Source organism: Somniosus microcephalus, chromosome 4, assembly GCF_052327205.1.
Source record: "Somniosus microcephalus isolate GS21.2 chromosome 4, FLI_Smic_1.0, whole genome shotgun sequence".
Lineage (NCBI taxonomy): Eukaryota > Metazoa > Chordata > Chondrichthyes > Squaliformes > Somniosidae > Somniosus > Somniosus microcephalus.
The window spans coordinates 279,356,765-279,382,479 of NC_140990.1; the positions used below are offsets into that span (position 1 = coordinate 279,356,765).

At 42.7% G+C, this 25,715-nt stretch overlaps 1 protein-coding gene across 2 annotated transcripts in view; it reads right to left on the bottom strand.

Moving 5' to 3' along the window:
• znf148 (zinc finger protein 148) overlaps positions 1 to 25,715 on the bottom strand; it is a 47,881-nt gene that overhangs the window by 13,655 nt on the left and 8,511 nt on the right. The window contains exons 2-8 of one of the 2 annotated variants that reach the window (XM_085986506.1): positions 14,820 to 14,889; positions 13,354 to 13,469; positions 9,717 to 10,066; positions 6,568 to 6,693; positions 4,782 to 4,905; positions 4,081 to 4,164; positions 168 to 286 (exon numbers count right to left, since the gene is read on the bottom strand). In XM_085986506.1, the coding sequence (XP_085842632.1) occupies positions 168 to 286; positions 4,081 to 4,164; positions 4,782 to 4,905; positions 6,568 to 6,693; positions 9,717 to 10,043 (780 nt within the window). In that variant the 5' untranslated portion in view covers positions 10,044 to 10,066; positions 13,354 to 13,469; positions 14,820 to 14,889. The remainder of the gene's footprint in view (positions 1 to 167; positions 287 to 4,080; positions 4,165 to 4,781; positions 4,906 to 6,567; positions 6,694 to 9,716; positions 10,067 to 13,353; positions 13,470 to 14,819; positions 14,890 to 25,715) is intronic. The other variant, XM_085986507.1, reaches the window with a different exon arrangement.

The following is a 25,715-nucleotide window of genomic DNA, read 5'->3' on the forward strand; positions in this document are numbered from 1 at the left end:
GCAACCACTCTCTGCCCCACCTGTGACAGAGACTGTAGGTCCCGCATTGGACTCATCAGTCACCTGAGAACTCATTGTTAGCATGGAAGCAAGTCATCCTCGGTTCCGAGGGACTACCTGAGAGAGAGAGAGAGAGACACACACAAGTACTTTAAATTAATTCTTACCTGGTGGCAGTATTCACACTGATATGGTTTCTCTCCACTGTGAGTTCGCTTATGCCTCTCCATATGATATTTCTGTATGAACCTCATGTCACATTCATCACAATGAAAAGGTTTTTCACCTGAAAATGCCATTTCCAAATGATTACACTCAGTCACTTGTTAATGTATTAAATTTAGTTTTACATGAACTCTAGACTCTAATAAATTCATTACTTTTGTCTAACAAAGGCCACAGTAATGCAAGATGTGAGAAATCAGCATTCATTTTGAAAATGTACATATTATGAAAGTCCCATTATAAAAAAAGGAACACTTTTTCCCCTCCAATTTTCTCTATTCCTCCAAAACAGTTCACCCCTTTCTGGTAATGATTATGGTTCCATGGATGTTGAATGCCCATTGGTACATCACCCAACTGGCCATTTTAAGTGTGAGCCAAAAGAGCAAGCATCAGGAGGGTAATTGATACCTGGAGGTATCATACCCAAGCTAGACCCTTTGCTCTCTGTTGGGTATTGATTACTTGTAATGATATCCAACAGTATAATTTCAACATGTGCACATTTATTGCAAATCATTGTGCTATACTAACTAAAATTAAGCTTCTGTAAAAACTTTGAAACGGTTAGATAACCATGCAAGTTGGAATCTGTGCCTGCCAAACAAGGACAATATTTATCGAAAAAGACAGAACAAGACAAGACAGACAAAATTGATATGTAGGGAATGAACTGTTACTTTGTCAAAGATGTATAAGTGGATTATGAACAGCAGTGAGGAGCAGGAACCTTGGTTGATTTTCCTTCCCTAACCCAGATGCCCGAAGGCTAACTATAGCAACCTTAGCACTGGCTTCACGGAGATCAGCTAACTCAGCACAGATCAAGGATTAAATGTGGGATGCTGTGTGTGGCTCAGCTACCCACCACCTTAAATAGCTGAACCACTGGTGAATGAAAATTGCACAATTTCAGTAAATATAAAGCAGATTATATGCTACTGAATTTAATCTTTCACATATCACCAAAACAGATTAACTAGTCATTCATTTCATAGCTGCTGTGGGACATCTGCCTATAAAAGAGTAAGTAGACTTCAAAAGTAATTCATTGGGAAGAATCTCCCTGTCCTCGCATGCGCTGCTTTGTGGGCCAGAAGGGTGTGCGAGTGATGACTGACTAGATAATCAGAGGGCACAGATTTAAGGTGATTGGCAAAAGAACAGAGGCAACTTGAGAAAAAACTTTTTTACGCAACGAGTGGTTATGATTTGGAATGCACTGCCTGATCGGGTGGCGAATATAGATTCAATAGCAGCCTTCAAAAGGAATTTGGATAAATACTTGAAGGGAAAAAAAATTGCAGGAATATGGGGAAAGAGCAGAGCAGTGGGACTAACTGGATTGCTCTTCGAAAGAGCCGGTGCAGTCTCAATGGGCCGAATGGCCTCCTTCTGTGCTGTATTATTCTACGATTGTGAAGGGCTTTGGGATGTGAATGGCACTATATAAATGCAAGTCTTTTTTTATTTTACTAAATATTCTCACAATTGCACCAAAATATGACTCCTACAGTATTCTTATTTCTGAGGCTCTCTTTAAATATTCTTTCAAGACATGTATAAAAGGAGTCAATGACCCCAAGGCTCAATACTGAACATCAGACTTCTAATGAAAAAGTTTTATTCACATCTTATGGTTGAATTCATCTGCTGTATAAAAGGACCGCCCATTACCGAGATATTCTATAAGCAGGAGAGAGAGAGAGCGAGAGAGAGAGAGAAAAAAAAGAGGAAAGAGAGTTAATCCTCATTGGCAGCACTCTTGGGAGATCACAACCCGCACAGCTTTGCTTTCTCAAATGGACGAGGACAGAGGAGGCAAGCAGAAGCCATGAAATTGAACGTAAAAAGGGAGAAAAATATGAATTATGAACTGCATTTAAGCCCTAAAAGAGTATGCACAAGAGGCAACTTTATTCCTTGAGATCTTATTAACTAAAGCATAACAAAGCCCTTCTCATAGATTAAGTGAGTGCGGCACAGATCCCCATTATGAATTAGAGTTAGACTACAAACGTTTTGGCACACAAAATCAGTTTTAAATTAATTACAAATTTAGCATGTCCGCCAATATTTCTCCAATAAAATGTGGGGGATTTCTTAAAAAAGCCAGAGGATGAACTATAAGCTACAACAGAGAGCAAAACAATCTAGATAGTCATGAACTAGCTTTCCTGGGAAGCCATATGCACTGCATGGTGCCAGCCCACTTAAAAGGTTAGAGATGTCCAATGTAATCCTCATTCTCTTCGACCTCTCGGCAGCTCTTGACACATTTGATCACATCACCCTTCTTGGTTGTCCAGCTTGGTTGAACTGCCTTCACCTGGCTCCACTCTTACCTATCCAATTCTAGCCAGAGCATTTAGAACAATGAAGCTTCTCTTCCCACACTCTCACTGCAACCTCGGGAGTCTCTCAAATATCCATCCTTGGCTCTCTCCTATTCCTCATCTATATTCTGCCCCACGGTATCATCAGCCAACATGGGGTGAACTCCCACATGTATGCTGGCGGCACACCTCTACCTTTTCCGATGCCCTCACGGCCTCTCTGCTGTCAGACTACTTATACAACATCAATTCTTGGATGAGCCATAACTTTCTCCAGTTAAATATTGGGAAAACTGAAGCCACCAAATCCATCCCCTTCCCTAGCCAGTGTCTCAGGCTGAACCAAACTGTTCTCCAACCAGGGTCTCCTTTTCAACTTGGAGCTGAGTTTCTGACCTCGCATCCTCTCAGTCATGAAGACCACCTACTTCCACCGCCATAACATTACCCATCCTCTGCCTATACCTCAGCCCATTCGCCACTGAAATGTTCATCCCGGTCTTTGTCACCACCAAACTCAATTACTTCAATATTCTCCCAGCCAGCCTCCCATCATCCTTAAACCTTAGCTCATCCAAAACTCTGCTGTCCGTGTGCACCAAGTCCTGGTCTTCCATCTGCATTGGCTCCCGGTCACCCAACCCATCCTTGCGTTTAAATCCCTCCAGATCTTCATCCTTCTCATCTCTGTAATCTCCTACAGTCCTAGAACCCACCCATCCTAAACAATTCTCCAATTCCAGACTCTTGTGCATCCTCCCCTCCCTTCATCCTACCATTGGTGGTGGTGCCTTCAGTATTCTGGAATTCCTTTCCTAAACATCCTAGCCTTGCCATGTCTCTCCTCCTTTCAGAGCCTTCTGAAAACCCACCTCTTTAAGTCACCCTTCATAATCTTACCTTCTTTGGCTTAGCGGCCATGTTTTTTTATGCTTCTGTGAAGTGCTTTGGAACATTTTACTACCATTGAAGGCACTATATAAATGCAAATTACTGCCGTTGTGAAGGCAAAAGAGTCACTCAAGTATTCAAGAGGCCAGTCCAAGTGATGCATAACATATGTAGCAAAAGCACCAGTGCTGGGGCCTTGCCAAAATCTATATTATTGATCAGATTAGGTGAGAATTTAAGGCAATGGATAATTTCAGAGTTTACAGCATTTTCCACAACTTTGAAAGTACTGTTGTAGGGCAAGAGAGAATATTTGAAGAGTAAAGGGTGTGCAGAAGCACTTTTCCAAGGAGAAGTGCTAAACACTGTGCAAACTGGCTGTTATTTTATCCTTGAATTTAATTCCTATTATTCAATTAATATGGTTAAAACAGTGGTTAATTTTTTTTGATCCTTGAAGTTGTGAACCTTTGCTGGTGGAGGAAAAGGAAAATAGCACAAATGTAAATGTAGAAATACCACCTAGGATGATATGGAAAGTACTCAGAAGGAGACAACAAACAAAATATACATCAGGACTAAAAATGCTGCATCTTCAGTATGAGACACTGAATTCAATCCTACTTACCAGTGTGAATCTTCTCGTGTCTTTGCAGCAAATACTTCTGAATAAAACGCATGCTACACTGGCTGCACTGATACGGCTTTTCACCTTCGAAAAAATTAAAAATTAAAAATGTTTGACATCATATCAAAGAGCACCATATTCACAACAAAATGGACAGAATTGCAAACTTCAATTCTGCATAATACCAGGCAAAAGCCCCAAAATCCCATGCAATACAAAATCTGACTTATTCAGTCAGTCAGTCATTGTAAACACTGGCCCTAATATTGCGCTGATGTCATAATTCACATACAATTTACCAATGTGGGGTGGGAGAGGGACATGTTCTATGTTTACCAACTATATTGCATAGAGGGACAAACAAGTTTCCAAAATATTCTACATGTCTACTGTGCTATATCTCTATCATATATCTTATGTATCAATGTCAGCATGAGGATTCAGGCAACATGGAATCAGTAAATGAAATAACATTTGTAAATAGTTTGGTCTGCAACAAGTTATACTTCACTAAAGAGCTGAAAAATACAGAACTACAAGTGGTAATTCAATTAAATTTAGATTATTGAGATATACATACTGTTGACTGCCGACTGCCTTGAATGATGTAATATATTTCTGTCAGTAAAATTCTACCAACTCGCCTACATTTTAAAAATAGGATCTAATGGACAGTTTTATACAGGTCAGACCAGCCATACCTGTATGGATGAAAACATGTCTTTGTAAGTGGTAATTGGTACGAAAGGCAGCATTACAGTGCTCACAGATGTGAGACTTCAGGCATTTCAGCCCAAGTGATCCATCTTCATTTATTGTTAGAATCTGAAGAAAAGTAAGTTTGGAGAACCAAGACTCAATCTTATTCCAACACAGGACGTATTAGAAAAGTTACCCAACTGCTTCTGTTAAGACAAGCCACAGATATTGTGCTAAAATTTGATGTCAAAATTAAATTGTAACACAGATGAATGCAACTGAAGTTTCCCAGGTTTGATAAAAGCAATTTGCAAATAAAATTGAGGTCCCACACAGAACACACGATGGAAAACTAGGGCACCTGATGTTGCAATTGAAGATTTGACAAAGAAAAATGATTTGTACCACTAAGAAATACAAGCCAAAGAAAATAATCGACTGAATACCCAATAAATATTCAACATTAAAAATACAGTCTGGTACATAGTTATTCTTTCAGACTCTTAAAATAAGCTACTTTCTTAACCCATTTTTCTCTCCAGCTCTCCTGAAGGTGCTGACTGAGGATGGGGTACTTTGCCCATAGGTGCCAGGAGCCCTCCATTCCTCAACTGGCATTTCACCCATGTGGCCATTCTTTAAGTGTGTGCCTCAATGGTGTTAATACAATCACAGGGGCAGTGCAGATGAGTTCAATCTTCGCTTTACTCGATGTCCACACACAAACATGGAGCTTTCAGCACTGGTCACTGGATAATGACCAGGAGTGGGAGCCCTTGCACAATTTTCTGCTTCCTCATTCAGGGGTGCTGTGGCCAACCATATCAACTCTACCGCTTTCATTTTCCTATTGAAAATCCTCACTCTATACTTCCTAGTTATCTTTTCAAATACCTGTGGAAACAATCATGGTTTGTTCATTTAAAACCTTTTATCATTTTGAAATCCTCTATTAGGTCCTCCTTAACTTTCTCTCTGTCCTTGCTGTTGCATTTTAGTATTTTTACACTAGATATGTACTTGGATTCAACATCAGTAACCACTCCTGTAAGCAAACTTCGAGTTTCCTATAAACCAGAGACCCTTTATGGGCACAATGTCTCAGTAAACGTAGCAAGATCTAGGAGTCAAACAGAAAGCCCTTGCCACCGTACTCCAACTTACTAGAAAATATCACGTTGCCATCTGACCACCTAGTCGTCGATAAGCACAAGAATATATAATCTATCAGACTATTCAGATTATCAGACTGTTCAAGCTATAAACATTCAAATTATTTTAATTTTCAACAAATAAATGAACAGTATTCAGTACAAACTGTGCATTTACAGAAATTACAAATTTTACTGTTATCTAAATGTGAAAACAAAGATGCCTTTGTGCACCAACACTCAATATATAATTAAGGTCAGAAAAGTGGTCACTCATTTATATAGGAAAAGCTACCATAGAGCCTCTGCCTAGCTCAGCATCTCTGCTGCCTTCTGATTCACTGCTGCCTGGGTTAAAGTCAGCCACAGATATAATCATTCAAAATTCTTCGAGATATACGGATATAAAACTATATTACAGCATATGTAGAGTTGGTTGATCACCAGATGATTAGATTGGTTTGATTCATTGATGTGTGTCAAATACCATGTTAGAGCCACTTTAAAGTGCAGGTGATAGCAATCAAACCACATGAGCCAAGGCATTGCTGAACTATGCATCTTGGCCCCCCCACCCCGTCTGCAGGTGTGAAAATTTGCAGGAAAATGTGCATTCTATACAACTTGGATTATTTACCTTTGAAGGAGAACGCTGCTTCCTTTTCTTTTTCTTTTGCAAATCTATTGGTTCTTTTTGTTGCCCTTTATCTTTCTTCATTTGTCCAGCTTCTTCAGCATATTGGATTTCCTGTTTTACATTTACCTTTAGAATGACAAAGTGGTACTGAAATTAAATTAAATGCTAACTAATGCAGAGTATTCTTCCAACAATACTAGTGCAGGGTAAGTGAAAGCTGCTGCGGCATATACTTCTATTATTTAAACAAGGCACGGTATCTTCTTCTTCTTAGGCAGTCCCTCGGAACCGAGGATGACTTGCTTCCACATTAAAAATGAGTTTGCAGGTGACTGATTAGTCCAGTGCAGGACCTACAGTCTCTGTCACAGGTGGGGCAGGCGGTGGTTGAAGGGGCGGGTGGGTGGGGTGCTTGGGTTGATGTGCGCTCCTTCCGCTTGGCTTCCGCTTGCTCCCGGCGAAGAGGCTCGAGGTGTTCGGCACCTTCCCGGATGCTTCTCCTCCACTTTGTGCGGTCTTGGGCCAGGGATTCCCATGTGTCGGTGGGGATGTTACACTTTTTCAAGGAGGCTTTGAGGGTGTCCTTGAAGTGTTTCCTCTGCCCACCTGGGGCTCTCTTGCCGTGCCGGAGCTCCGAGTAGAGCGCTTGTTTTGGGAGTCTCGTATCGGGCATGCAGACAATGTGACCCGTCCATCGGAGCTGATTGAGCGTGGTCAGAGCTTCGATACTGGGGATGTTGGCCTGAGCAAGAACACTGACGTTGGTGCGCCGATCATATATGTTGCAAGCAACTATACAGTATGCCAGCATTTGACTCAAATGGCAACATAGGATAATATTGCAAAATGTTATAGCAATTGTTGTTTAACCATCCTCAACCATATACCATGACAAATCTGAAACAGCAGAAAATAAATTAACAAAATATTTCAGCCAACATAAATGATGGTGCATTCTACTGTACCAAAGTTGTCAAGGAACCTTATACAGTAAATGGTTCATGTTAGAAAATGCTCAAGAATCTGAGGAAAGGTACAGACCAGAAACACGATAACCTCTCTTTTCTCTTCACAGATGTTGACTGATCTACTGTGCACTTCTGCGTTTTTATTTGATTTCCAGCATTTGCGGTTTCTCCTTTTTGTTTTGCTCAAATTGTGGCACCCAATTCAGTACAACTTTATTGGAAATGCCATAACATTACAGACAACTGCCTTTTTTCCCCCCTGTGCCATCAATGTAGACTATATACTCAATATATCCATGTAATTTTTGTTTAAAGTTTCTATCTTAAAATAATCAGTTTGCAAGACTCTTCTAGAGTGGCTGTCCTCCATACGTTCACTGGAGCATGTCTGATTCACTGAAGACCTGCTTTCTATGATTAGTGTTACAATTAGTTTATTTTCATCTTTAATTAACATTCATCAGAGGTGGTAAAAAGAATTCCAGTTGCAACCTGTTTAAACAAAAACTTCATGCATTCCCTTATTATACCCAGTACAACTCAAGGAAGTTAAAGCATGCCTCCTCACTTGTCAGTCAACATCACTAGTTTTTTTCAAGATTGTAGGTGCTATTAGACAACATGCAGACATGGATGCTGGCAAGCACATGCACAGTGACACGCCAGGTTTTGAAGAAAACAATGGGAGCCAGTGTGCTTATGCTACTTACAGGCTTGTTACCTCCAGACTCAGCTGTTCCAATGTTCTCCTGACCGGCCTCCCATCTCTGGAATTCTCTGCCTCTACTTCTCTCTCCTCCTTTAAGACACTCCTTAAAACCTCTCTCTTTGACCAAGCTTTTGGTCATTTGCCCGAATATCTCCTCCTTTGGCTCAGTATCAGTTTTTGTCTGATTCCACTCCTGTGAAGTGCAGAGAGGGGGAACTGCCGTACTCCAGCCTCACTTTGGTTGCTTCCTGCTTGAGGCAGTTTTCGTACAATCTGATTCGGCCTCAACTGGAGTATTGTGTCCAATTCTGGGCACCGCAATTTAGGAAGGAAGGCCTTGGAGAGGGTGCAGAAAAGATTTACGAGAATGGTTCCAGGGATGAGTGACTTCAGTTACGCGGATAGACTGGAAAAGCTGGGGTTGTTCTCCTTAGAGCAGAGAAGGTTGAGAGGAGATTTGATGGAGGTGTTCAAATTCATGAGGGGTCTAGACAGAGTAGCTAGAGAGAAACTGGTCCCACTGGCGGAAGGGTCAAGAACCAGAGGACACAGATTCAAAGGTGATTGGCAAAAGAACCAAAGGGGACAGGAGGAAATACTTTTTTACGCAGCGAGTGGTTAGGATCTGGAATACACTGCCTGAAAGGGTGATGGAGGCAGATTCAATCGTGGCTTTCAAAAGGGAATTGGATAAGTACCTGAGGAGAAAAAATTTGCAGGGCTATGGGAAAGGGCAGGGGAAGTGAGACTAGCTGAAGTGCTCTTGCAGAGAGCCAGCATGGGCTCAATGGGTCAAATGGCCTTCTTCTGTGCTGTAACCATTCTATACTTCTATAAGTGATCCAAGGTAAATTTCTGATTTTACCGCTTTCCTTGGGAAAGCATCTGATCAGCTGGGTCGAGCTTACTTACCAGGTAGTGAATCTAGTGCGTACTGTACTAGTTTGGTCATTAGTATGTTAATGTGCTGTGGCACTATGCCACCAATCAAGCAGTATTTCAAGTTGCATTGTAAAAATTTATTCTAAAAAGCAGTGAATTAAAATCTAAAAATTAAATCTCACTGTATAAGAGATAGTGAAACCTTCCATCTAATTAGAGAATTTAATACAGAACTGTACTTTATACAGAATTTAAAATAAATCAATGTTTTGTAATTTTTACAATAAATGCCAGGATTAAAAAAGTTGCAAACATCTATGTTTTTGCCTCTCCCGGGAGAGTACATGACTACTGGTGGGAGGGAACACTGGGACTCCTGGTGCTTGGTTTTGTTGTGACTGGAACAGGTTTGGTAGGCCAGCCAGTCATTTCCTGTTGATCTTTTGTATATTCATGTGCCCGTATAAAGTATAGCGAAATAATAACCATTGATAAAATTATTGCCTCCCATTACTAATGCCAAGCTACCTATTCAGTCATTCTACTTGAACGGAATTTAAAAAAAAGATAAAGTAAATGATACCACTCACGTTCAACTCATACGTTAACTCTTGAGGGAGCCTTTCATGCCCATCATTCTCATCATCATCATTTTTAACCGTTTCCTCATGGATCATTAGTTCGTCATGTGAAATAAGCTCCTCATGTGGGAGAGCACTTTCCTGCAAAACAGTTTCTTGTTGGAGAATTTCTTCATGAGAGATCTCCCTCTCTTCTAATACAGTTTCCTGTGCTCCTATATGTACAGAGGGCTGATCAGAGACCCCACCCACCACAACCAGAGGTCTGGAAGACTGCATTTCATTTATACTGCTGCATTTAAGAAAAATCCGATTAAGCTTGTCTTCAATATTCATTCTTCAGTAGGATTTTTTTTAATCTGGGGAAAAAACAGAGTATCACACTGTGACCGCTCATTAGCAATGATATAAAATGTCATGACCATTAAAAAAAGGACAATCTGCATAGTTGCACTAGGGCAGGTAATGTACTTCCTTTCTATTTGCATTTATTACTTCCAGAACAATAGTAACTGTTAAGAAGAGCAGTTCGTACCAATAACTTTTGGTTATTATTTGGATTCACGGATAAGAAAATGGATCCATACGTGAATGCAACACACTATTAGAAGTATCTATGAACAAAGTGAAAAGAATTAACCTCCCTTTCAATACTGTGGTCATTACCCTGCAATGAAAAAAAGCTAACCTACACCCCATCCTCAGAATTCAGCTTCCCATTCTCTCAAAGGTCTTTGAACAGATCACCCTAATTCAACTCTGCACATCTCTTCCATAATTCCCTATTCAAGACCCTCCAGTCTGTTTCCATTCTACCGATAGTGTGGAAACTACCCCACTTAAAATCACCAACAACATTCTATGTGTCTACGGATGTGATGCACTTTCCTCAAAACAATCAACTATCCTCTCCTCCACAGTCCAGTTCCACATACTGGTTCCATTCCTGCCTGTCCCAACAAAGTCATTTAATCTCCTTCCATGACTAGCATAGTCATCTCCACTGTGTCCGAACACTCTCTCCAAATCCCACTGCTACTCTATATCTATATACTGACACGCAACAAAAATAGCCACAATTCCAGCTCTCCACTGAAACACTTGAGTCCACAATTACCACTAACAAACATGACTGCTTTTCGCACGTCAAGTTCTGGAGAAGCCAGAACTTTTGTCAGTTCAACATCGGCAATACCAAATCCATCCTGTTCAGCTCCTGCCGGATATCTTGCCCCTTAGATGCCATCTGCCTTCAACTGCTTGCACAGACTGAATGCACAGGAGCACAATCTCAGCGTACTTTTCCACTGGCTGATCACTCTGTCTCTTTCACCCCCTCAACCTTGAAATTCTTGTTCTTATCTTTGGTCACCTTACATTGTGACAGTTTCAGGCTGGAGACGACCTTCGGGCCATCTAGTCCACCTATCCACAGCATTCCCTTGGTGCATTTCTAATAACCCTGCATCCCATTTGTTGGCAAGAACCTATCTAGTTCCTTCTTGAAACCCAGTAAGGTTTCTTGTTTCACTGTCTGTGCAAGGTGACCTTTTCCACATATTTACAACCCTTTTAGTAAAAAAAAGTTCCTCCTGCATTTTCTATTTTTTTTTGCTGTCTTTAAAGACTAAATTTCTCCAATGTTCTCATCATACACCTCCCCAGCTCTATTCTACACTAATTCTAACTCATCTAGGACTCTGCAGGCCATATCCTACCCTGTGCAAAGTCCCACATACCCATCAGCTCTGTGCTCGACAACCTTCACTGACTTTCTAACCCCCTCAACATATCAACTTAAAAATCTGCTTTCTCATCCATGGCCTCACTCCACCAGGTCTCTGCCCACATCACCATCCCTATGTATTAGCTTGTACCCTCCTCTGAATATGGTCTAATGTGCATCCTCCCTCCTCCACTCCACCATTAGAGGGAGACACCTAATGCCCTATGCAGGTCATTCATCAATGCTGTTTGCGGAGCCTTACTGAACGCAAATTGGCTTCCACATTTACCTACATTACAACAGTGACTACACTTCAAAAGTACTTGGCTGTAAAGCACTTTGGGAGGTACGAGGACATGAAAGATGCTGTATAAACCCAAGTTCTTTCTCTTTTTAAAAAAAGCATTGAGCCACTGTGCATTGCACCCCAGAATTATTTTAATTCTCTTCAATCACCTTCAAATCCTTCCTCAAAATTTCCCTCTTCAACCATGTTTTTGGTAATTTCCCCTAACTTCTTTCCTGCTCAGTGTTCACTGTTCCCCCTACAAAGCAGCTCTCCAGGTTGTGTTACTTGAACAGCACTACATAAAACGTAAACAGCAGTTGCTGCAAATCAAGGGTATCGTAACCAGGTAAAGTGGGCCATATGCAATCCATTAATGCCATTAATACATCCACGATGTTCGGGTATCTCTGCTCTATTTACACTTATATTTCTTAGTTAGTCGCTAGTTTTATATGGTTTCAATTTCATGGGGCTGAATGTTTGCAAAGGGATGTTCTTAGTGGGCAAATCCTAAATCAGAACACCAAGCTGTTAGTATCAGCAAACTCGAGCTATGTGCAACTTAATAGCAACACTAAATTAAATGTTATATGTGACCTGCAAGGCATGGAAGCAACCCACAAAGTCAAAATGCTTGGACACTACTGTTGAAACTCATTATAATTTCCATCTATGATCAACAGTTAACGAGTACATAATTTTAATGTAGAATAAAGCTTGCCATGCATATTATTCAAGTTCTTTTACTATTATAGATGAGATTACAACATACAGCTACAAGTAACTGTAATACGGAGGGATGTTTCACACACTTGACCTGAGCACTCAATGGGAACATAGAAAGATGGGGAAAATTGTAATTTGGTAAACACCAGGAAATGCAGCGATTTTCCCACTGTTCAACTCATGCTTCAATAAACCCAATGGTTAATTCTGCATCTAAACTTTTGTGAACCAAGGACATATTTCAGTTCTTAGTGATGACACCGTCTGGAAGAATTCCACATGCAGCTTCACACTGGTCGTCTGTACAAACATTTTGGACTGATACACATTGTGGAGATCCAGCTGCAGCAGCTCATGTTCTTTGGAAGTCTGGGTTATGCACTAGAAACTCTTGAAGTAGTAATCAGTATGCTTCCCAGTCTTAGCTGCAGAGTCCAGAGTTCCTTTAGAAAGGGCCTGTACCATCTATGGCTTGCCATCCAGTTGGAATCAAATATAGTCCAAGCAGGACTTTTCCAGTAAGGAAACCCAAAACTGGATATTTTAGAACAAACACCAACAAAAACCTCCACCCCTCAAAAAAATATTTTGTTTTAACTACGCTCTTTGAAGCAACCTTCGTGGAAGTACTTCTTGTCCCCTTTTCTGAGTAAAGTTCTTCTTCAGCTCTATCAGGCATCACAGTTACCATGCTAAGAGGCTGTGATCACTATTTAAACAAAAGTACAGGAAAGGAAACACAAAGAATGCTTAGAACACAAAGAATGCTTTAAGTATTAGAACCTGTAAAACACTGTACTAAAACCAAGGGGAAATATTTGGATAGTTAATTCCAATGAATTGGAATTTCTAAGTATCACAAAGCTACAATGGCTGAATACAATGTCACATCAGTGTTTTCTCACCTTTTGAGAACAAACTTAACACATTCTGAGATGTGTTACGTCACTGTGGGTCCCTAAATCATCCTCAGTTTCGCAAGCTACAGCCCAGATGCATTCACCGTCTTAGATCAAGGCAGCTGGTGAAGAAAAACATTTTCTTGAAAACACACAAAACTTTCAGAAAGGTAGCATCACAGAAACAAACTGGCAGAAATCAAGAAATGGGCCAAACTTGCTCTTAAGTGGAAAAGGCTGTAAATGTACAGTTAATATTTTAAGAATATCTATTTTTGGCAATGTTTTTGTTTAACGCAATACATCAGTGCTGGTGAAGAGAAGACATTTTCAATTTGATCATCTAGCATGAGCATCCAGCAGTCACAGAACAGGTGTAGCAGAATCAGGAATGGTGCAAGGGCATAATTACACGGTCACTTAACTCATTGCAATGTAAAAGTGGTAATTTAATTGTTTTGCAGTGATGCAAAGTGACAGTAACTTGGAGTCAGGTCCCAAAATAATCCAGAACACAGCCCACAGGGAAGCCACTTCACAATGCTTGGAATAAACAGTAAATGCTGGAAACACGCAGCAGGTCAGGCAATGTCACACTGCTTGGGCTTGACACCTCAAGATGTGTAGCTCCAGTATGGTGCCAAGCTGGATTTAAAGCTCACCTGCTCATCCCCAGCTGTCCTGCATCGCTGATATCCAACCCCTTCCCACCCGTGACCCTTCCTCCCAACCAGCTTCCTGATCGCCCTCTACTTGTCTCTTGCCTTCCCCTTACTTCTAGTCATTTGGCTTCCCCTGGTCCCGGTGTTCCCTCATCGCCCGAGTATCCTTTCCAAACTTCCACCGTTCACTATCCCTGGCTATTCTCCCTATAATCAGCCTCTCCTTGTATCTCCCTGCTCGCTTACACCGCCCCCCCACCCCTGAGCAGCTCTCTCCGCCATGCTACTCCATTCCACCTGCACACCCACTCCTTGACCAACCCATCACCACACAGTAGCCTGATGAAAGATGGTTTCCCAGTATTAAGCTTGGAAAATGGTCATTTGTTTTTAAAGCATTTATATGCTTTAAATAAATAGAACATTGCACTGTACATGTTTCACTTCTGTGAACATCAGGTGAGCACACCTTGGTCTAATGCTCTCATGGGCAAATAGCCAGCCGACATCCACCATCTAGGCTCACACATGAAATACGGCCACTTGGCCGAAGTACCCCAGGATGCCTCATGCCTGTGGAACAGTGCCCTAACAGGAGTTGACATTTTGAGGAAGGGGAGAAAGAAATTAGACAGGAAAAGGTAACTATTATTTGTTATGAGGTGTGGCATTTGAAAACACATTATTTCTGCCATAAAATAATTTATAATCTATATCAAATGAAACATAAGAAATGTACTCTTTCAATTTGCTAATTCTTATAAAATATTATCCATTTTGCTTTGTAATTTTGTGATGGGTCTTGCCTACCATTTTGATGCAGTGCGAACTCTCCTCCATTATGCTCAGAACTAGGGTCAGTACATTGAGGCAGTGTGCCCTGTTGGTGTAACACAATAATCAGAAGTTAGTAAGTTGTACCATTTTCATTTTATTCCAAAGGAATATTAACTAGAAACATTTCTAGATCATTTTCTTTACACCATATGGCTGTTCAACAAGCTAATAAGAACTTTCTGCCTCAGGTGGCAGTCATGCAATTTAGTTACACAAAATAATTTGTTTTACAGTCTGCTCTTCATTTATTCCCCACTATTTGCACACTTTTTTTCCTATATGTCTGAATTTAACTTTTTGAAGTAATAAATATCTACATTCCTGTTATTTACAGTGCTTAAATCAAATTACTAGATTTTTTTTAAACTGCAAAACAACTTCAAATTACCAGTAGGCTGAATCCTTTGTTATTTTTAGTTATTTACTGTTAATGAAAAGCCTTGGCAACAAATTTTACTTTTTACACGCTGATCTCAGCTTGCAGCACACGGGAAGTTATGAGGATACAGGAAACTTTCTGGTATCCGGCACTGATGGGACCGAGCTGGTGCCGTCCCATCAAAACTGCCGGACAAACCAGCGCTAATGTTGAAACATACGGAGATTTTGAGCTCCGTATCTGGCAACAAACCCTGTTGCTTAGCAACAACTTCTAAACAGTCGGCCGTACCTTGCAAGCATCTCTGTAGCTTAGCAACAGCTTCAGCGAGACCTTGCAGAGCTTGACTGGTGAAAAAAAAGCAACGAAAAGAAAAAAAACCTAACGAAACGGCTCCTGATTTTTGCCGGTGGCTCGAGCATTCCGGACAGTTAACCTCCGGATAAACCAAAGTTTCCTGTAGGTCAGTTTGAGCTGGGTAAGAGAAAAAACAATAATTGGACTGGGGCACCGGTCAGTCAGTAATGCTGGAGGCCAGAATAGGAAAAGTAAATTGGTGTGGAGGGAGCAGGAGGATGGTGGAGTAAGGTTAGAAGCCAGGTTGTGAGGGGTGGGGGGAAGTTAAGAAAACTGAAGGCCACTGGAGTGAGGCCAGGTAGTGAGGGTGCTGCACTGTTGGACAATCGATAGGGTGACAGGGAGAGAGGGAGAGAGGAAGGGAAGGAAAGCCAAGGAGCAGGGGGAAAGCGGGATGAGAAATATATATTTTTAATATAAAGCTGTCACCACAAAGCACTCAGACCAGCACAGCTTCATAAGAATTAGAAGCAGGAGTAGGCCATACGGCTCCTCCAGCCGTGATTCATCAGGCAATTGGAAGTCCACATCCCAGAACTGAAGCATACTAACAGGAGCTGAGCAGTCATATTTCTGCCTTTGAAAATAGTCATTTCACTTCTGGATCAAATCAGAAAGGAAGTTTGTATTGAGGAAACGTAAGTGTGTTTGTAGTTCTTAAAAAGGGTGGAAGCGGTGTGGGGGAGGGAAGGGGTTTGGGGAAAAAGGCCCTGCCAGTACACTTCACACCTAATCTCAGCCTATTACCATCTCGTCTAGCTTCGAATACCTTTTATTGTCTCTTTTACTGCTTTTGTTTCTTTCACTTCTTTTGTTCCGATCGCAGCCCTGCCTTCGATCTATTTTCTTTTCTTTCCAGTTTTGAAGAAGGGTTCGACCCGAAACGTCAACTCAAATTTCTCTCCACGGATGTTGCCTGACCTGAGTTTTTCCAGCATTTTCTGTTGTTATTTCGGATTTCCAACATCTGCAGTATTTTGCTATCGTTTTGTATTATGTTACACTTTCTTCAGCCTAGCCTGGTTTACAACTCACAGGGGAAGGGGGTCAAGGTATAGTCTACACTGGGCCCAGGCCCGATTATCTGTTCAGTGGAGAGGCAGGAATATTCTTCCAAAGTTGAATCAACCAATGCCCCATGTAAATCAACTATTTTCAAATATAATGATTGTATGTTGCTGCCATTTCCAATCGCTGATGATCCCTGCCTGTCGGAGGGTAGCCTGTTGTTATGGTCAAATTCAGCAGAAGGTCAAAAACAAACTCAGCCTGGGAGGGAAGAGTGGCAGGACCGAGGAACGTTCTTCATGCCCTAAAACAGACACAGCAAAGGCGAGGATACGGATGACAGCTGGCCAAGGATTGTAATGTATGGGGGGGGGGGGGGGGGGGAAGGGGGCAGTGTTAAAAGAAAGGGGGAGCAATGGGGACGTAATGTTCTTTTTCTGATGAGGGTAGTCAGTGAAGCCAATAACCTAATTAGCAACACTGAGGTTTTCACTGCTAGAGGCTGGCTGGTTAATTTTCCAGGTGCTAAAAAGACAGCGCCATTAATAGATCCAGTGCAGAATACAAGAGAAACATCATAGAACAGATTTATGGCGCTTGCAATTGAAAGAAATATGGAGTCAAGAAGCACCAACAATATACAAGTTATTGGCCCCGAATTTGCAGTCAGCAGCGTAGCCGAGTACGCCGCTGACATCCCAACGAGATCCGCACTTACCGCGTGCAAACCCCCTTCGTGAAGTTGCTTTCAGATGCTGCAAAGTTGTGCACAGTGGCTCACGGATCCCAGGGACGCACCGTTGGGCGTATGTGAACCAGGGATTACGTGGAGCGGTGCTCCTTTCACTTTCTGACTCTCAGCCAATCAGGAAATAGAGAAGTTTGCAAAAACAAACTGTAAATATGTATCAATAGAAGACAGAAGTCTTCTACGGGCATATATTTACAATCTACATAGCCTTTAATAGCCACTCTTAATTGGAAATGTTGGTTCAAGGGATTTAAAAAGGTAGGTATATATATTTGTGTTATGCCAGATATACATTTGATCAAACATAGGATGCCATTCGGCCTATCCCAGCTCTCTGCAAGAGCATTTCAGCCAGTCCCACTGCCCCGCCCTTTCCCCATAGCCCTGCAAATTTTTCTCCTTCAGAAAATTATCCAATTCCCTTTTGAAAGTCACAATTGAATCTGCCTCCATCACCCTCTCAGGCAGTGTATTCCAGATCATAACCACTCGCTGCATAAAAAAGATTTTCCTTACGTCGCCTTTGGTTCTTTAGCCAATCATCTTAAATCTGTGTCCTCTGCTTCGCGACCCTTCCGCCAATGGGAACAGTTTCTCACTATCTACTTTATCTCGACCACTCATGATTTTGAGCACCTCTATCAAATCTCCTCTCAACCTTCTCTGCGCTAAGGAGAACAGCCTTAGCTTCTCCAGTCTATCCATGTAACTGAAGTCCCTCATCCCCGGAACCATTCTTGTAAATCTTTTCTGCATCCTCTCTAAGGCCTTCACATCCTTCCCAAGTGCGGTGCCCAGAATTGAACACAATACTCCAGTTGAGGCTGAACCAGTGTTTTATAAAAGGTTCATCAGAACTTCCTTTCATCGTTCATAACTATTTGTAAAAAATACTGCATTTGTTAGATATACAGTTCTAACCTACTCAGTATTAGGTTAGACGCTCCATTATTTGAACTGCGCCCATAAAAGTAGCAAACCCCAGTACAAAATGTTTTTCTAAATTGTAATATGTTGAGAAATAATCAGCATACAAAAGTACCTATCGCTGGTGTTTACTGTACTTAATTTATGAGTTCAAAAACTCGTTGGGAAAGATCACATAAAAAGAGCTGTGTGTTTGGCCAGTAAATTTTTAATCAGAAAATGCTGGAAACACTAAAGGGTCATTCAGCATCCGCCACCTAATACAATTTTCTCATCCCGCCTCCCCATACGCTGCGCAGCAGGCTCCTGCGCAGTAGGTGGGCAATTCGCCCAATTTTTCACCAGCACGTTGATTTAAACGGGTAGGTGAAACGTGCAGCGAAGCCGTTGCGGAGTCAGAATTTAACAGATCGCAAGTTCGGGACGTAGCGCATGCGGAAATCCCGAACTTGCACTCAATTTCAAGAACATAAAATGTAGGAGCAGTAGGTGGTCATTTGGCCCCTCGAGCCTGCTCCGCCATTCAATAAGATCATGGCTGATCTTGGGCTCAAAGTCACTTCCCTGCCAGCTCCCAATAACCCTTCACTCCCTTATCTTGTAAAAAATCTGTCTATCTCCACCTTAAAATGTATTTAATTACAGCCTCCACGGCTCTCTGGGGCAGAGAATTTCACAGATTTACGACCAGAGGAGAAATTCCTCCTCATCTCAGTTCTAAAAGGGCAACCCTTTATTCTGAAACTATGCCAGAGTTCTAGATTTCCCCACGAGAGGAAACATCCTCTCTGCATCTACCTGGTCGAGCCCCCTCAGTATCTTATATGTTTCAATAAGATCACCCCTCATTCTTCTAAACTCCAGAGAATATAAGCCCAATTGACCCAATCTCTCCTCATACGTCATTCCTGCCATCCCAGGTATCAGTCTGGTGAATCTTCGCTGCACTCCCTCCATGGCAAGAACATCCTTCCTCAGATAAGGCGACCAAAACTGCACACAATACTCAAGGTGTGGTCTCACCAAGGCCCTGTACGACTGCCGCAAGACATCCTTGCTCCTGTACTCGAATCCTCTCGCTATGAAGGCCAACATACCATTTGCCTTCTTAGCCGCCTGCTGCACCTGCATGCTTACCTTCAGCGACTGGTGCACAAGGACACCCAGGTCTCGTTGCACTTCCCCTTCTCCCAATCTATTGCCATTCAGATAATAATCCGCCTTCCTGTTTTTGCCACCAAAGTGGATAACCTTGCATTTTTCCACATTATACTGCATCTGCCCAATCACCCAACCTGTCCAAATCATACTGGAGTTTCTCGGCATCCTCCTCACAGCACATACGCCCACCCAGCTTTGTTTCATCTGTAAACTTGGAGATAGTACATCTAGTTTCCTCATCTAGATCATTAATATATATTGTGAATAGCTGGGGTCCTAGGGCCGATCCCTGCGGTACCCCACTAGTCACTGCCTGCCACTCGGAAAAAGACCCGTTTATTCCAACTCTCTGCTTCCCGTCTACTAACCAGTTCTCTATCCAAGTCAGTACCTTGCCCCCAATCCCATGTGCCTTAACTTTACACGCTAATCTCTTATGCAGGACCTTATCGCAAGCCTTCTGAAAGTCCAAATACACCACATCCACTGGTTCTCCCTTATCTATTCTACCAGTTACATCCTCAAAAAATTCCAGTAGATTAGTCAAGCACGATTTACCTTTGGTAAATCCATGTTGACTTTGTCCGATCCGGTCACTGTTTTCCAAGTGCTCTGCTATTACATCTTTTATAATGGACTCTAGCATTTTCCCCACTACCGATGTCAGGCTTTCCGGTCTATAATTCCCCGTTTTGTCTCTACCACCTTTTTTGAATAGTGGGGTAACATTAGCTACCCTCCAATCCATGGGAACTGTTCCAGGGTCTATAGAATTTTGGAAGATGGCCAGCAATGCATCTACTATTTCTAGGGCCACTTCCTTAAGTACCCTAGGATGTAGATCATCAGGCCCTGGGGATTTATCGGCCTTCAATCCCATCAATTTCCCTAACACCATTTCCCTACAAATACTGATTTCATTCAGTTCCTCACTCTCATTAGACCCTATGTTCCCTGACATCTCTGGGAGGTTATTTGTGTCCTCCTTTGTGAAGACAGAACCAAAGTATGCATTTAATTGGTCTGCCATTTCTTTGTTCCCAGTTATAAATTCCCCTGATTCTGACTGCAAGGGACCTATGCTTGACTTCACCAATCTTTTTCTCTTCCCATCATATTTAAGTAACATTCCCCAATCCATCCTAGCCAACTCGCGCCTCATACCATCGTAGTTTCCCTTATTTAAATTCAGGACCCTCGTCTCCGAGTCCAATACTTCACTCTCCATCTTAATAAAGAATTCTATCATATTATGATCGCTGCACCCAAAGGGGTCTCGCACAACAAGACTGCTAATTAATACCCAGTCTAAGATGGCCTGATCTCGAGTTGGTTCCTCAACATATTGGTCCAGGAAACCATCCCGTATACATTCCAGGAATTCCTCTTCCACAGTATTGTTACTAATTTGGTTAGTCAAATTTCATAAGTCAACCCCCTTATCTCAGGAATCAACCATGTGTATCATCTCTGAACTGCCTCCAATGCAAGTATATCCTTCCTTAAATAAGGAGACCAAAACTGTACGCAATACTCAAGGTGTGGTCTCACCAATGCCCTGTACAATTGTAGCAGGACTTCCCTGCTTTTATACTCCAACCCCCTTGCAATAAAGGCCAACATTCCATTTGCCTTTGATTACTTGCTGCACCTACATGCTAACTTTTTGTGTTTCATGCACAAGGACCCCCCCAGGTCCCTCGGAACTGTAGCATTTTGTAATCTCTCTCCATTTAAATAATAATTTGCTTTTATTTTTCCTGCCAAAGTGGATAATCTCGCACTTTCCCACATTATATTCCATCTGCCAAATGTTTGCCCACTCACTTAGCCTATCTCCCTTTGCAGATTCTTTGAGTCCTCTGCACAACTTGCTTCCCCAGCCATCTTTGTAACATCCACAAACTTGGCTACATTACACTCTGTGCCTTCATCCAAGTCATTAATGTAGATTGTAAATAGTTGAGGCCCCAGCACCAATCCCTGTGGCACCCCACTAGTTACCGTTTGTCAACCAGAAAATTACCCATTTATCCAGACTCTCTGCTTTCTGTTAGTTAGCCAATTCTCTATCCATTCTCTACTGCGAATTCAGGGCCATTATGTATGTGTATATATTTCCTCCTACATGTACCAATTGAATTGTACCGGAAGATCAGAGTGATTATAGTGGGGGTGTCGCATAACATTAGGTTACATTTACTTCAACATCTACTGGCACAGTAGGTTTGGGATCATGAGACCACTCTGTTTTTAATATATAATGGATCTTGAAAACATAAAAATCATACATAGAGACTGAATCTTATGATTTAAGTAGAAGGATACTGCAAACAGTAAAAGAATATTCCCTCTGGTTGGAGAGTCAGGGACAAGGGGGTCATCAATTTAAAATTGTCACTATGAGTGAGAGAGTGTGGTTGGTGCAGCAGGGAAGGCTTTGTCGCAGGGAGTGGTCGAGGCAAAATCCAGTGCATCTTTTAAAGTGACAATTGGATAAATATTTGAAGCAGAGGAAGACAGAGCTATGGAGAGCACACAGGGCAGTGGAATTAGTTTTGGTTTGCTTTAACAAAGGGCTGGCACAAATACCATGGGCTGAATGGTCTCCTGGTTCTAGAAGGCCACATGTTGCGAATAACAAACTTGTGACAAAGTGCTGTCAAAAAGCAAGAAAAATTTTAGTCAAGTTTGTGTATGTAAATTGTTAATCCATAATTTTGGTGTCTGCTCAGGGGTATTCCATTCCACATACAGATATTTTCACAACTCAGTATTAGGCATGCATTGTCAGTGCTATTTGTTCTTATCTCATTATGAAATGAGAATTTCTTTATAGGTGGTTGTGCATTGTACAGACTTCATCAATGGCCACTTTGCAACAAAAATCAGTTTGGCTTTCCGGCTATAATTCTTTTTGAACTTGGATCTAGAAACGTGGCAGACTTCCCAGTTAAGGAGATGGGCATCTAAAAGATATTACCGTGTCTTTTGAACCAAGTTAAAAATAAGTACTGCATCCTTCAGTGGTGTTAGCTGACCGATGAACATTTTCAGGCCAAGCCTTTATTGTTTAAAAAAATCCAGAAGATGCAGAAAATCAAAATCAAATCAACTTTTATTGTCATTGTTAGTGCACAAGTGCAGTACAACGAAATGTAGGCTTGCAGCTCCCGAGAGTGTACATTTAGATTATAGGTGGTAATGGAGATCAGCCTGGGCTGCTGTCACATACACAGGATTTTTAGGGATCCCAGTGATTGTGATGATATTCCGTCCTTCCAAACAATGATATTGGGGCCTAGAGGGTTACATTTTGAGGACAGGTTGTATAAACTCGGCTTGTATTCCCTTGAATACAGGAGATAATGGTGTGATCTGATCGTGGTGTTAATGTTAAAAGGATTTGATAAGGTAGTCACAGAGTTACTATTTCCTCTGGTAGGGGAAATCAAGAACAATGGGGCATAATCTTAAAATTAGAGTTAGGCTATTCAAGAGCGAAATCAGGAAGCACTTTTTCCACACACACGGTGTAGAGATTTGGAACCATCTTCCCCAAAAGGCTGTGGATGCTTGGTCAGTTGGAGGTTTCAAGGCCGAGATAGGTAAAGGTATCAAATGATATGGAGCAAAGGCAAGAGGAGAGTGTTGAGGTGCAGATCAGCCATGATCTAACTGAATGGTGGAGCAGACCCGAGAGGCTGAATGGCCTACTCCTGTTCTTAATGTTCCCAAAATAGGATTGCTTTTTTTTGGTACATATAATTTTGGTTATAGTTGACAAAATTTCTGCTAAAAAAAAAATTCCACATGCCTTTGTTGTACGTGGACCTCTCGTGGTCTTTCCACCCCTCCTCGCTATTTGCCCATTCTTCTGACTTTTCTGTATGTCTGCATTATTTTATTGATAATCTTTGGCATCACTTCTTTTAGCTGTTTACAGGTCTCACAATACATTAAATCTCTCTCTGCAATTGGTATTTTCTGTTGGTTCTCTCCCGCTCTCCTTTTTCTCTCCATTTTCACTTTACTAAAATGCCTGTTTATCTCTCAGCCTTCAGGATTCACACCCAAAAAGATCATAACCTTTCTTTTCTGTTTACAGTAGCTGACCGACCTGCTATGTACTTCCAACATTTTCTGTTTTCCAGGATTTGCAGTTTTTCCTTTTTGCTTATTCATAACTAAAGAAAGTCAAAAATGCCAGGTTAATTAAAGTTCAAAGAAAAAAACTGCAACTGCTCGAAATCTGAAGTAAAAACAGAAAATGTTGGAAATACACAGCAGCTGAGCCCAAAACATTAACGTCTTTTTTTTACAGATGCTAATTAAGAGTTCATTGTTTTGATAAATTATTTTAGTGTTCAAAATGAGGATGTCAGTGACACTTTCCCAATATTGCCATCAAGTGCCACTAGCAAACACTCCCAAATCAGGTCGTGAAGTCCCTGCTACTTTGTCTCAACAATGTACCTCAATGACCTGAAAGTCATCCCTTCCTGCAGAAACAGAATGTTTGCCATTTACTTCTTTGTCTTGAGTTGCTAAAATGTTTTGCAACTAGTTTTGAGCTACAGTCCCACCTCTCCCAGAGGGAAGCACCTCATTGCTTAAACAAAAAGAGAGGATGTGAAACACAAATAAAAAGGCAACATGAATACGACAGATACGAGACACTATGCTCCAACTTACTGTGGGCAACACAGGAGATCCACAAGCATACTTGAAATTTTATTATAGAGACAGTAATTTAGATGCATGGTGACAATTGTTCAATTGGGATACCAAACATCTATTAAACACTTGGACACATCATAGAAATCTACTTCACCATTTAGGTTATCAGTATTACCCATAGGTTACCGAGTATGCCTTTCAACTTGACATATTCCACTTATCTGGGCATTTTTATTTTATAACCAAATTGACTAGCTCATGAAAAGCTGACACACAATCTATGTCAATAGTTAGATAAATAGCAACAACTGTTAACTAAGAAGCATCACCAGCAGGAGCATCAAAACCTGTTACTTGCCTCTCTCCTCAAAACAAGATGCAGACAGCTGTTCTTCACGTGAGCTTATACACCAACTATCAGCTGGATTTTTTTTTACCTGGGGACGCTACAGCAAACCTAATCCGGGTGGAGGGGGGGGGGAGGAAAGAGAGAGGGGGGGGGGGGAAGAGGGGGGGGGGAAAGAGGGGGGGAAAGAGGGAGGGGGGGAAAGAGGGAGGGGGGGAAAGAGGGAGGGGGGGAAAGAGGGAGGGGGGGAAAGAGGGAGGGGGGGAAAGAGGGAGGGGGGGAAAGAGGGAGGGGGGAAAGAGGGAGGGGGGAAAGAGGGAGGGGGGAAAGAGGGAGGGGGGAAAGAGGGAGGGGGGGAAAGAGGGAGGGGGGAAAGAGGGAGGGGGGGAAAGAGGGAGGGGGGAAAGAGGGAGGGGGAAAGAGGGAGGGGGGAAAGAGGGAGGGGGGAAAGAGGGAGGGGGGAAAGAGGGAGGGGGGAAAGAGGGAGGGGGGAAAGAGGGAGGGGGGGAAAGAGGGAGGGGGGGAAAGAGGGAGGGGGGGAAAGAGGGAGGGGGGGAAAGAGGGAGGGGGGGAAAGAGGGAGGGGGGAAAGAGGGGGGGGGGGAAAGAGGGAGGGGGGGGAAAGAGGGAGGGGGGAAAGAGGGAGGGGGGAAAGAGGGAGGGGGGGAAAGAGGGAGGGGGAAAGAGGGAGGGGGGGAAAGAGGGAGGGAGGGGGGAAAGAGGGAGGGGGGGAAAGAGGGAGGGGGGGAAAGAGGGAGGGGGGAAAGAGGGAGGGGGGGAAAGAGGGAGGGGGGAAAGAGGGAGGGGGGAAAGAGGGAGGGGGGGAAAGAGGGAGGGGGGAAAGAGGGAGGGGGGAAGAGGAGGGGGGGAAGAGGGAGGGGGGGAAGAGGGAGGGGGGGAAGAGGGAGGGGGGGAAGAGGGAGGGGGGGAAGAGGAGGGGGGGAAGAGGGAGGGGGGGAAGAGGGAGGGGGGGAAGGAGGGGGGGGAAGAGGGAGGGGGGGAAGAGGGAGGGGGGGGAAGAGGAGGGGGGAAGAGGGAGGGGGGGAAGAGGGAGGGGGGGGAAGAGGGAGGGGGGGAAGAGGGAGGGGGGGGAAGAGGGAGGGGGGGGAAGAGGGAGGGGGGGAAGAGGGAGGGGGGGGAAGAGGGAGGGGGGGGAAGAGGGAGGGGGGGGAAGAGGGAGGGGGGGGAAGAGGGAGGGGGGGGAAGAGGGAGGGGGGGGAAGAGGGAGGGGGGGGAAGAGGGAGGGGGGGGAAGAGGGAGG